General features: G+C 40.9%; 1 protein-coding gene across 1 annotated transcript in view; it reads right to left on the bottom strand.

The window, feature by feature from the left end:
- The window catches only part of LOC128692795 (organic cation transporter protein), a 305,219-nt gene that overhangs the window by 288,028 nt on the left and 4,342 nt on the right, over positions 1 to 12,849 (bottom strand). The window contains exon 2 of the mRNA XM_070090136.1: positions 9,041 to 9,248. Within this exon, the coding sequence (XP_069946237.1) occupies positions 9,041 to 9,248 (208 nt within the window). The remainder of the gene's footprint in view (positions 1 to 9,040; positions 9,249 to 12,849) is intronic.

Raw genomic sequence — 12,849 nt, 5'->3', positions numbered from 1 at the left:
GCCAGCAAGACTGGATCTTGTGTTCACCCTGAGCAGTTCAGACATTGAGGACATCACTTACGAGAGGCCCCTTGGAGCTAGCGATCATGTGGTTCTGAGTTTTGACTATATAGTAGAGTTACAAGTGGAGAAGGTAACAGGAACTGAAGGGGACAGGCCAAACTATAAAAGGGGGGACTACACAGGTATGAGAAACTTCCTGCAGGAGGTTCAGTGGGACAGAGAAATGGTAGGAAAATCAGTAAACGAGATGATGGAATATGTGGCAACAAAGTGCAAGGAGGCAGAGGAAAGTTTTGTTCCCAAGGGAAACAGAAATAATAGGAAGACCAAAACGAGTCCTTGGTTTACCCGAAGGTGTAGGGAGGCAAAAACTAAGTGCAACAGAGAATGGAAAAGGTACAGGAGGCATAGGACCCAGGAAAACAAGGAGATTAGTAGAAGAGCCAGAAACGAGTATGCGCAGATAAGGAGGGAGGCCCAGCGACAGTATGAAAACGACATAGCATCGAAAGTCAAATCTGACCCGAAACTGCTGTATAGCCACATTAGGAGGAAGACAACAGTCAAGGACCAGGTGATAAGGCTGAGGAAAGAAGGTGGAGAACTCACAAGAAACGATCAAGAGGTATGTGAGGAGCTCAACACGAGATTTAAGGAAGTATTTACAGTAGAGACAGGAAGGACTCTGGGGGGACAGACCAGATGGGGACACCAGCAAGGAATACACCAACAAGTGTTGGACGACATACATACAGATGAGGAGGAGGTGAAGAAACTGCTAAGGGACATCGATACCTCAAAGGCAATGGGACCGGACAACATCTCTCCGTGGGTCCTTAGAGAGGGAGCAGATATGTTGTGCGTGCCACTTACCACAATCTTCAACACATCCCTGGAAACTGGGCAACTACCTGAGGTATGGAAGACGGCAAATGTAGTTCCCATTTTCAAAAAAGGAGACAGAAAAGAGGCACTAAACTATAGACCTGTGTCATTGACGTGTATAGTATGCAAAATTATGGAGAAGATTATCAGGAGGAGAGTGGTGGAGCACCTGGAACGGAACAGGAGTATAAATGCCAACCAGCACGGATTCACGGAAGGCAAATCCTGTGTCACAAACCTTCTGGAGTTTTATGATAAAATAACAGAAGTAAGACAAGAGAGAGAGGGGTGGGTTGATTGCATCTTCTTGGACTGCAAGAAGGCCTTTGACACAGTTCCTCACAAGAGATTAGTGCAGAAGCTAGAGCATCAGGCGCATATAACAGGAAGGGCACTGCAATGGATCAGAGAATACCTGACAGGGAGGCAACAACGAGTCATGGTACGTAATGATGTATCACAGTGGGCACCTGTGACGAGCGGGGTCCCACAGGGGTCGGTCCTAGGACCAGTGCTATTTTTGGTATATGTGAACGACATGACGGAAGGGTTAGACTCAGAAGTGTCCCTGTTTGCAGATGATGTGAAGTTAATGAGGAGAATTAAATCTGATGAGGACCAGGCAGGACTTCAAAGAGACCTGGACAGACTGGACACCTGGTCCAGCAAATGGCTTCTCGAATTTAATCCTGCCAAATGCAAAGTCATGAAGATAGGGGAAGGGCACAGAAGACCACAGACAGAGTATAGGCTAGGTGGCCAAAGACTGCAAACCTCACTCAAGGAGAAAGATCTTGGGGTGAGTATAACACCGAGCATGTCTCCGGAAGCACACATCAATCAGATAACTGCTGCAGCATATGGGCGCCTGGCAAACCTGAGAACAGCATTCCGATACCTTAGTAAGGAATCATTCAAGACACTGTACACCGTGTATGTCAGGCCCATACTGGAGTATGCAGCACCTGTTTGGAACCCGCACTTGATAAAGCACGTCAAGAAACTAGAGAAAGTACAAAGGTTTGCGACAAGGTTAGTTCCAGAGCTAAGGGGAATGTCCTATGAAGAAAGATTAAGGGAAATCGGCCTGACGACACTGGAGGACAGGAGGGTCAGGGGAGACATGATAACGACATATAAAATACTGCGTGGAATAGACAAGGTGGACAAAGACAGGATGTTCCAGGGAGGGGACACAGAAACAAGAGGCCACAATTGGAAGTTGAAGACACAAATGAGTCAGAGAGATAGTAGGAAGTATTTCTTCAGTCATAGAGTTGTAAGGCAGTGGAATAGCCTAGAAAATGACGTAGTGGAGGCAGGAACCATACACAGTTTTAAGACGAGGTTTGATAAAGCTCATGGAGCGGGGAGAGAGAGGGCCTAGTAGCAACCGGTGAAGAGGCGGGGCCAGGAGCTAGGACTCGACCCCTGCAACCACAAATAGGTGAGTACAGTCCTGCCAAGTGAGTGTAAAACGAAAGCCTGTAATCGTTTTACATGATGGTAGGATTGCTGGTGTCTTTTGTCTGTCTCATAAATATGCAAGATTACAGGTAAGTCTTGCTACTTCTACTTACACTTAGGTCACACTACACATACGTGTACAAGCATATATATACACACCCCTCTGGGTTTTCTTCTATTTTCTTTCTAATTCTTGTTCTTGTTTATTTCCTCTTATCTCCATGGGGAAGTGGAACAGAATTCTTCCTCTGTAAGCCATGCGTGTCGTAAGAGGCGACTAAAATGCCGGGAGCAAGGGGCTAGTAACCCCTTCTCCTGTATATATTACTAAATTTAAAAGGAGAAACTTCAGTTTTTTCTTTTGGGCCACCCCACCTCAGTGGGATACGGCTTGTACGTTGAAAGAAAGAAGAATATATATATATATATATATATATATATATATATATATATATATATATATATATATATATATATATATATATATATATATATATATATATATATATATATATATATATATATATATATATATATATATATACACCCACACCCACATACACACACCCACACTACACACGTACACACAAAATTTTCACAAAATCACATAAATCAGATGCACTGTATGCACAAAGCAAAACAGTATATAAGTATATCTCATCATGCAAAAACCCAGCACGTAACATTAATACAAACTAAAACACACTTCATGTCTCAAATAACTTATTACTCAAGAATCGTGTCATACAAGACTGATACGCATCAAAATTATACATTAAAAAATCTACTATATTATACCTACATTCTGAAAAGTGTTATATCTAACATAACGAGACCTTGAGCTCTACATCCACACTTGGCTGCCATAAAGTCTCAATGAAAACCAGGAAACCATTCCAAACCCACATTCACAACACTCTCACGACCCCCCCCAAGGAGGCGAGCCCGCTGTGACCCCCCTGACTCCCTCCAACCTATGAAAACCCCTTCACTCACTCATTATCAATCACAGATTTACGAGAATCCCAAACGTTAGCATTCTATACCCCTCTGAGAAAGCCTGATCCCACTTCCTCCCATACAAATCTCTGTTACGACACATCGTACGATAGAACGTTACCGCAAGAACCTTCCTTCGCTCTTCACTATCCCCTCTCCCCCTCATCACCCACGACATATATATATAATCTACCATGATATAATCTAAAGCTCTTATGACACCCTCATCTAACCCACCCATATCTAGACTTAAAGCACGCAAAACCGACACCCCACTGCCCCCCACCCTCTGTACCAACCTACTTAACCAGCACCTAACCTCCTCTAGCCCTTCACAAAAGTAAACTACATGGAACGCTGTCTCATCCCCTCCACAGATACCACACCCCCCACCCTCTACAACCTGTCTGTTTCGTAATATCTCACCAGACGGAAGGATTCCATGCAGAAAACAAAACATCACCTCACGCGCCCGAGGGTTTAACTTCATTTTACTAAATCTAAACATGGGGAACAAACCCTCAACTGGGACAACGCACCTAATTACAAGTAACCTACACAAAACCCTTATACGAACCTTTCTCAGTTCCCTAACCAACATCACAGCCCTCAAAACTATTTCACATTCCCTCAACTCCATTTCTCGATACCACACACCCAGCCTGTCGTGTATCCTTCCCAAACGCCCCGCGTTCATACCCTCACGCAACACTTCCCATTTAATAAACACACATTTAGCCCTCCATCTCAAATCCATCAACCCCAACCCACCATGACTTACAGGTAGCTTAACAACTTCCCTCCGTAACCAATCACAACGTGAACCCCACAAAAATTTGTACACCCATCTTAGAATCCCCGCAATCGCTGTCCCTGTAATTGGGAACACAGCTGCAACATGCCAAACCTTACTATACAATAAAATGTTCACGACTATCACTCGCTGTATCAGAGTTAGGTGCTGGGGTCTCAGAACACCTTGACGCCCCATGATCCTTTCCAATAACCTATCCGAGTTTTCCTCCCGCGCCGCAACCATGTCATCCTTATAAATAATACCACAAATCTTTAAAGACACCGCCCATTCTTTGACAACATTACATCTCCCCCCCACACCCCCCACCCAAGAACCCAACCCCATGCACCTTGACTTCGCACTATTTACCTGCATACCCGTGGCACTTCCAAATAATTGCACAACCTCGTCCAACACTCCTATTGACATCCCTTCACGAATGAGAACAGTGGTGTCGTCAACATATCTAATTAAACCCGGCCAGGCCCTCCCAGCCCCCACACTTCCCTCACATGGCGTACATAAGCTACGGTCAACCATTCTATAAAAGGGGTCCTGGAAACACGCAAACAATATTTGGGACATGGGGCATCCCTCTCTAAGGCCTCTACCCATTGCAATTTCCCTCCCCATACACCCATTAATCTGTATCCTCATTTTCGCCCCCTTGTACAACGTATTTACCCACTCGACTATTTCCTCCCCAAAACCCTGTCTCCTAAGTATAACCTGCAAAGCTTCCCTTTCCACTCTATCATATGCTCCCTGCCAATCTAGAGCCAACAAAGCCGCCCCTCCACCCCCACCCTTAGCTTCCACAAAACTTCTCAGTATCCCATGTCCTTCAATCATCGACCTTCCAGGCAACCCAAACTTAGATTTTGACACCACCCTCCCCACAACACATTTGAACCTATTACCTAAAATTTTTGCAAACACCTTATAGTCTGCACACATCAGTGATATGGCTCGGTACTCCCGAAGGGTGGGCTGCCCCTTGACCTTCGGGACCAACACTACAACTGCTGTTACCTGCTTCTCCCCCAACTTACCCTTCTCCTTCATACGATTAAATAACCTAACTATAAATTCCTTTATCAACGTCCAATGTTGTAAATAAAATTCTACCAGGAGACCGTCAATACCGGGAGCTTTCCCCTTCCTCATTCCCCTTAACACATTCTCTATTTCCTCTGCCGTAATAGTCCCATCTAAAGCCTTTCTATCACTATTTCCTAAATTACACGTCACATACGTACACACCTTGTCCAACGCCACGTCACCCACCCCCCCACTGCTCCAGTACTTCTCGTACCAAGCCTCCGCATACGCACACACCCCCTTCGTGGTTCGTATCTCCTGCCCTGCTCTATAATTCCCAACCATCTCCATTACCTCTAAACATGGGATAGCTGTCACCGCCTGCCTTTGCTTTTGATGCCGCAAAACACACGCTGACGGCTTGTCGCCCCAAAGGACTTCCTCCACCCCTGCCTGCACCCTTACAGCTTGAAACCTTTCATTTTGCAACACCCTGAACCTCCCCTTTATTTCAGCTATTTCATCCATAGGAAAATTATTTCCACCCACCCCCTGCCCATAGCAACCTCTTAACCTATCCTCTAAATAGTTAGCCAGTCCATATTTTAAATTATTATTACGTTTTCCCTCTCTCCCATAAAACTTTCAAATCCTTTCCTTTGCGACACTATCCCACAATGTCACAATATCATCCACTCCCTGTTCTTCCACACTAAGCTCCCTCCATAGGACTGAAAACCCCTCCAACCCCTCCTCATCACCTAACACACTTATATTTAATTTCCAATAACTTCTATATATGTCCGCGAGCGTCCCCCACCCCACCTCCACCACCACTGCCCTATGATCTGACATTGTAGCCTCAACAGTACTGAAAGATTTCACATCCACTTCCTGAGAAAGGTACACTCTATCTAGTCTCGCAGTATATCCACTCCTAACAAACGTATATTCAGTCTCCCACACCGCCCCCCCAAAGGCATCATGTAACCTAACATCCCTTAATAAATCCCTAAGAGCCACAGACATATATCCAGCCCCTTTTGGGTCCACATCAGCCACCCTGTTTACACTATTCCAGTCCCCACCAACTATCGCCACCTCTGGCAGTGCAGTTAGGAAAAACACAAGATCCTCACACACAAAATCATTCTTTACCTTTATGTTATTTTCTGCCGGCGCATACACACTCACAAAAGACACACGCTTACCCATCCACCACCCATCCACACGCAACACCCTCCCTCCCCCTCCTCCCTCGCTTCTCTGCAAAACAAACGGGCTCGTCTCCCTTATTAAAATTCCAACACCACCTTTTAGACGGGGAGATGGCAGGGTAACTACTCGAAATCCTGCCACCTCCAACACCCTACCCTCTTTAAAATTGTGCTCCTGCAGGAACACAACATCCACTCTAGCTTTATTTAGAAAATTACGAAACCAATCTCTCTTCATACCGCTACATAACCCATTAACATTTACAGACATACACCTAAGGCCTATTAAAGTTTCCACCCCTGCTTCCTCTCATCATTCTTTACAACTCCAGAGCTTGAATTTAAGTTTGACACCTTCAGAGTGCTCTCTTTCCCTCCCCCCTTCTTCCGGTGCCTCCTATCATGGCTACCACCACCTACACCACTACCTTCACACTTCACCTCACTCTGTTTCCCAGGCCTTTGTGCAGGCGTAAGGACGTCATCAGAATCTCTTTCTCGTGACAGTCATGTTACACATGTCTTGGTCAGATGTTGCCTCTCGATGAACCTCCACCTCCACCTGAGAATGGTTTAATGATTCAATGGACGACTCCAAACCACCATCACGTCCCAAATTATCATGTCTCAGACTTTCTGGAAGCGACGATTCTCCGATGACACCATGCTCAGATGTAACGTCCCTCTCTGGCGGTGACAAAGTCTTCAACACCTCCACCAATTCCTCTTCAATCTCAAGAACCTTCTCCTGTAATTGCTGCTCCTCCTTATCCACAGGAGACGACACCTGATCAGGCAGCTTGGGGCGGGACTCCAACTCACCGCCAGTCCTGTGTGCCCGATCCACTATCTCGCTCCACAAAACACCACGCCCTCCATCCGATGTTTGTTCCTCACCTGCCTCCTTTGAAGCAGGGGCTGCGACGTCCACCACAGGTCCAGGCACATGTCTTCACTTGTCACAGGTCGCCGCTATGTGATCATACTCACCACATAGGCGGCATGTACGTCGTTGTCCTGGGTACATTACCATTACCTGCGTCCTGAAATCTTGTAGATACACATAGGACGGTATTGGGTGCCTCAAAGTCATTTTGAGGTTAAAAGAACCCTCTGGAAAACCAGCATAGGCTCCTGCCGCCCAGGTACCATGTTGAGCATAATGCACCCTCCCATACTTCTCAAAAACTTTCCTTATATCCGCCTCGTCCGCCTCAAAGGGAACGTTGCGTAACTTGATCCACGTATAATGCCGTGAAACATCTATCATTCTTACACTGACAACTGGTGTGACGTTAAGACTCACGTCCTGAAACCTGGTGACTAACGATTCATAAACCGTTGCTGACAGCAGTTTGACGAAAATTCGTTGTCCTCCGTTCAATGCTACACCATACAAGTCACTATCTTGTACGCCATATGTCTCCCGGATGATCTTTGGCAATAAGACTTGCGCAGAACTGGGCGTTATCGTTCCTTTAATTAAGTAGCTCAACGCCTACAGTATTTATCCGGCGTCTCAGACTAACCGCCATCTTGACAATCACAGTGCACCTATGTTGTTAGCCGAGGTGTGACAGCACCACTTCACACCACTGCAGCCAGGTAATTGACAAGGGAGCTCGCCTACAGACAGCAGAGGGGTGCAGAGCACAACCGCACTCTACCGTGGTTTGGCAGCGAATGTCATTATTCTTAATTATTTCATCAACAAGTCTACTATACTCATTGCCAGGTATACTCCACGATACCCTGTAATTCTTACACTCTCTTTTGTCCCTTTCTTTTTACACAAAGGAATAATGCATGCTCTATTGACAAGCTCTAATTAGGTACCTTCCCCTCGCTCGTACATTTATCATATAAAAACACTAACCATTCCAAATCTATATCCCCACCTGCTTTAACTTTTCTATCTTGATCCCATCAATCATAGCTGTTTTATCGCCTGCTTGACGACCGAGCTCCCGCTGTCACTGTTGTGCATATGCATGTACACGCCGTGCCGAACAGGTAAAACTTGCGGTTTTGGCTTAAATAGCAACACTCTTTTTGCCGAATAAGGCAAGCGAAAATTTGTGTATGCAATAATTTCGCAAAAATCATTCTGAACCTAATAAAAATATATATATTTCATTGTTATTTTAAATTTATCTAAAATATATATAGTGGGGTTAGACTAAATTAAATTGCGCTTGTTATAAAAAGGTTAAGTAAATTTTCTAAGGTTCTTTTGGTACAAAATCAATATTTTTTACATTAACATATATGAAAAATATAGATCCTTAAATGTATAAGAGAAAATTTCAGAAAGGACTTAATTTTAAATGAGTTCTTGCTAATTGACCAGTTTTACATATTCGGCACGACATATACATACATACATATATATATATATATATATATATATATATATATATATATATATATATATATATATATATATATATATATATATATATATATATATATATATATATATATATATATATATATACATACATACATACATAAATAGCTGCAAGGAATCAGTGACTTTGCATTCGCTCTAAGTTCAAACCAAGCATATCCATGTACAATATTAACATAAAACTTCATTAATGTAACTAATATATATTTCATGTTGACTAACCTCAGTGACAGTAGTTGCAGAGAACAAAGACGTGTCATAAACCCACTGTGAGCATGATGTAGTTGTATTGAGAAATACATCTGGCTCACACTGGTCAGTAATGTTTACAAGTGCCCAGACATGACACTGGTCACCCTCTGGGATGGCCCACTCAGTAAACATCTCATTGTAATAAGTACTGTTGTCGTCACAGTTTGGCACCACACATCTGGGTAGAGAAAATCATATATTAATAGAAACATGGCATCAAAATAAACACCGGTGCACTCTACATAAGTAATATTCTCTATCTCATCAAATATGATCTACAAAATTATTGAAAGACAGGTTACTAAACACTGCAAGCATTAAAAGCATACCAAATTATTGTAAGTTTCCTTATGCTTTCCATTATTTTTTAAAACATGATCGCCGTCTCTCAGTGAGGCAGGGTGACCCGAAAAACTTTTTGTTCTCCCACCTCCTGGACTGAAGTCCGGCTAACTGGTTTCCTAACTACTTTAAACAAAATTTTACCCAGCTGACACTTCAACAGCTCATCAAGTCCCAAAAATTATTTTTCAATCACCTCGATCTATTACACACACACAATCCTATTATTTATCCAAGCTCGTAGCACAGAAAACCTAGACCCCCTCCCACCATCCTTTATTAGGACGACCGCGCCTTCTCTTTACCAAAGATTTATGCACCCTACATGTCGCCCTATTTGCTGCATCTACTCTAAATATCTCCGCATTATAAGTACATATTCTGCTACTTTTTTATAAAGGTCATTAATAATATGAGTTGTTTTGCAAATATAAATATGTACCATTTACCAAACTGCGGCAGGCCAGGGTTCAACCACACGACACGTTGTCCAGCCTCAAGAGACATTACAGCGTACATGTCACCTTATCCACTCAGCCATTGATCCTACAAAGATCACGCACCCAGCAGAACTAGGTGTTTTACCGTTATCCGGAGACATACGGTGGTGTGGTTGCCTCTGAGTTATTTCATTTTCCTCCCCGTTTGTAGGATTTGGTGGTCCTATATTTTAGAGTGTCATGTTGTTCTCGCTCACCATGAGGTGGGCCAAAACAACATGGGTTTGAATCCTTGGCTAGTCGCAGTGTTGTTATTGATCAATACCACTCGTTCGTGGGTACAATAATATGAATCCAGTAAATGAATCCAATTTATATAAGCCAAAAGAAATATTCATGTTATTCTCAAAACTGCTTTTTATGAAACACGATTTTATTATTTTTCTGTCGACCATGGAGTTGCTTGATACAACTTTCTCAGCCTTTTGAAAATCATTAGATGGTTACAATCTCTCACATGAATAAATACAGCATTAGAATCTTGTCCAGTTCTAATGCTATATTTATGTTGTTTTACTCTTTATAGCATATTTTACAAGGAATCTTATAGCCACATCCATCAACATTTTCGGGGTAATTTTTTATCAAAAGTTCTTTTACTGTATCAAGATTTTTAAATACAACTTTCACATTAAAAGTCTTAGGAAGAGAAGGCATATCAATCTAGTTTTCATGGTAAGGGAAAACCAACATATTTTAAGTTGAATAAGGTTGGTTGTCCCTTTTTGGATTGTTAAAAGTATTTCTAGCTATTTTAAAAGATTTAAATTACCATTCTTGGGTATTTCAGATCATTAGCTATTTCATAAATTTTGGATATTTTCTCATCTATGAACTCTGGACTACAAATTCGTAAAGCTCTCAAGAACATTGATGAGAAAACAGACAGTTTCACTCTATCTTGATTTGAAGAATAATTTTGTACCTTGGAACAGTTATTTGTAGGTTTTCTGTAAATTTTAAATTTAAAATCGTTGTAACCCTTAATAATTCAAACTTCTAGGAAAGGCAATGAGTTATTTACTTCGAACTCAACAGTAAAGTTTATAGAAAAGGAAATGGTTTATATCTATATTCTTAGGCATAAGACAAAATATCATCAGCATATCTATACCATTTAGCTCTTTTAAGAAGGATTGTGTTAAACAGCCTTGTTTCAAAAAATTCCATGTATAAGTTACTAAGAACAGGTGAAAGAGGATTTCCCATTGCCATACCAAACTTCTGAGTGTAAAACTCACCATTAAATACATTTTTTTGCATCAACAATACAAAGTTTAATAAGCTGAATGATAGTAGGAACTGGCAATCGTAAATCGTAGTTAAGAAATTCTTCAGATAAGAAACTTAGTAAGTCATCAACTGAAACTTTTGTAAACATGGAAGTAACATCAAACTAACCATATTGAAAATATTTAAGTAAGTCAAGGTGCTAAATTTATCCACTAAATCTAAGTTGTTTTTAACATTAAGGTTAGAAATTTTGCCAACAATAGGGCTCAAAATATCAACACGCCATTTGGATAATGTATAAGAAACTGAACCTATGGAGCTAATAATTGGTCTAACTGGATTACCTGATTTGTGTGTTTTTATTAATCTATACATGTAAGGTAAAGATGGATTAGTGGAAGTAAATATTTTAATTAATTCATCTTTGCCTTTCAGTAGAAGTTTTATTGTTTTACTAAAATTGCTGTTAACGGTTTGTAAAGGATTCTTTCTACGTTTAGATTTGGTTTCAGTGTCATCTAGGAGATTTTTCATTTAGTGTCGGTAATTAGATTCTTTCAAAATTACTATAGTATTTATTTTATCTCCTTTAGTAAAGAGCAACTTTTTTATTAAATAATAAATGTATCATAAGACTTAAAGAATTTTGAGGGCAATTGGGAATATTTTGTTTTAACTTAGAGACATATACCATCCCCTTACTAATATTAATTTCATCAGTGGAGAAATCAAAAGATTTTTCTAATTTACAAAAAAAAAAAAAAAGCTTTAGCCATTTCAACATTCTTCAGTATTTTTTTTTTTTTTTTTTTTTTTTTAAATTGCAAAGCCTTGACTAAAACCTCGAGCAGCAGTTGTATATTTATCTAATATTTCATTTGATAAGTTAATTACAAAATTTTTATTAGCATTCTTTGTCCAATCACTATTTTCAATTAAAATGTCTAATTTTCTTAGAAGTTTGTTTTTGAGATCATTACGAATTCTTCTGAGTTTATTATAGGAATGATCTAACATACTGTGTTTCCATTCTGATGGAATGGCCTGATTAAAGGAGTATTTTTTATTTCTCAATATTTTGAATGCTTCCTTCTCTTGTATTTTAGTAATTTCAATATGTTTCTGAAGACTGATTCTCATAAAATCATCAAAAGGAGGATCTCTCATGTCAAGGATGATATTTGGTAAAAGTGATTTGGCCAAAACTTGTTCATTCAAACAGTTTTTTTAAAAAATAAGTCGAATTTTAAACTTGTGGGACTTGTTCAGTGCAGAAGAAAACTAGGAAACAAAAGAAATATGATTAGGAAAGCTTGCAAGGTTACAATAATATAAAATACTCTTCGTGGAGGCTAGTACACCGAACGGCGATTAGAATGAAATTGCCACAGAAGCACCCACACCACCGTATGTCCTCAGATCACGGTAAAACACATAGCTCTGCTGGGTACGTGATTCTTGTAGGATTGCGTGTTCCTGTGTGATTTTCGCTCACCATGGGGTGGGCCAAAATGACATGGGGTTGAATCCTCCGCACGTCGCAGTGTTGTTATTGATTCAGTATCACTCGCTCGTGGTTACAGTAATATATATATATTAGTGGGTCTTCAATTAACAATATTAATCCGTTCCAGAGAGCTTATCCTTAACCGATTTTATCGTTATCCAAATTAATTTTCCCCATAAGAAATAATGGAAATCGAA

This window comes from Cherax quadricarinatus, chromosome 30, assembly GCF_038502225.1.
Source record: "Cherax quadricarinatus isolate ZL_2023a chromosome 30, ASM3850222v1, whole genome shotgun sequence".
NCBI classification, from domain to species: Eukaryota; Metazoa; Arthropoda; class Malacostraca; order Decapoda; family Parastacidae; genus Cherax; species Cherax quadricarinatus.
Note: the sequence above shows the minus strand (reverse complement) of the source record. Positions and strands in the feature narration are given on the sequence as shown.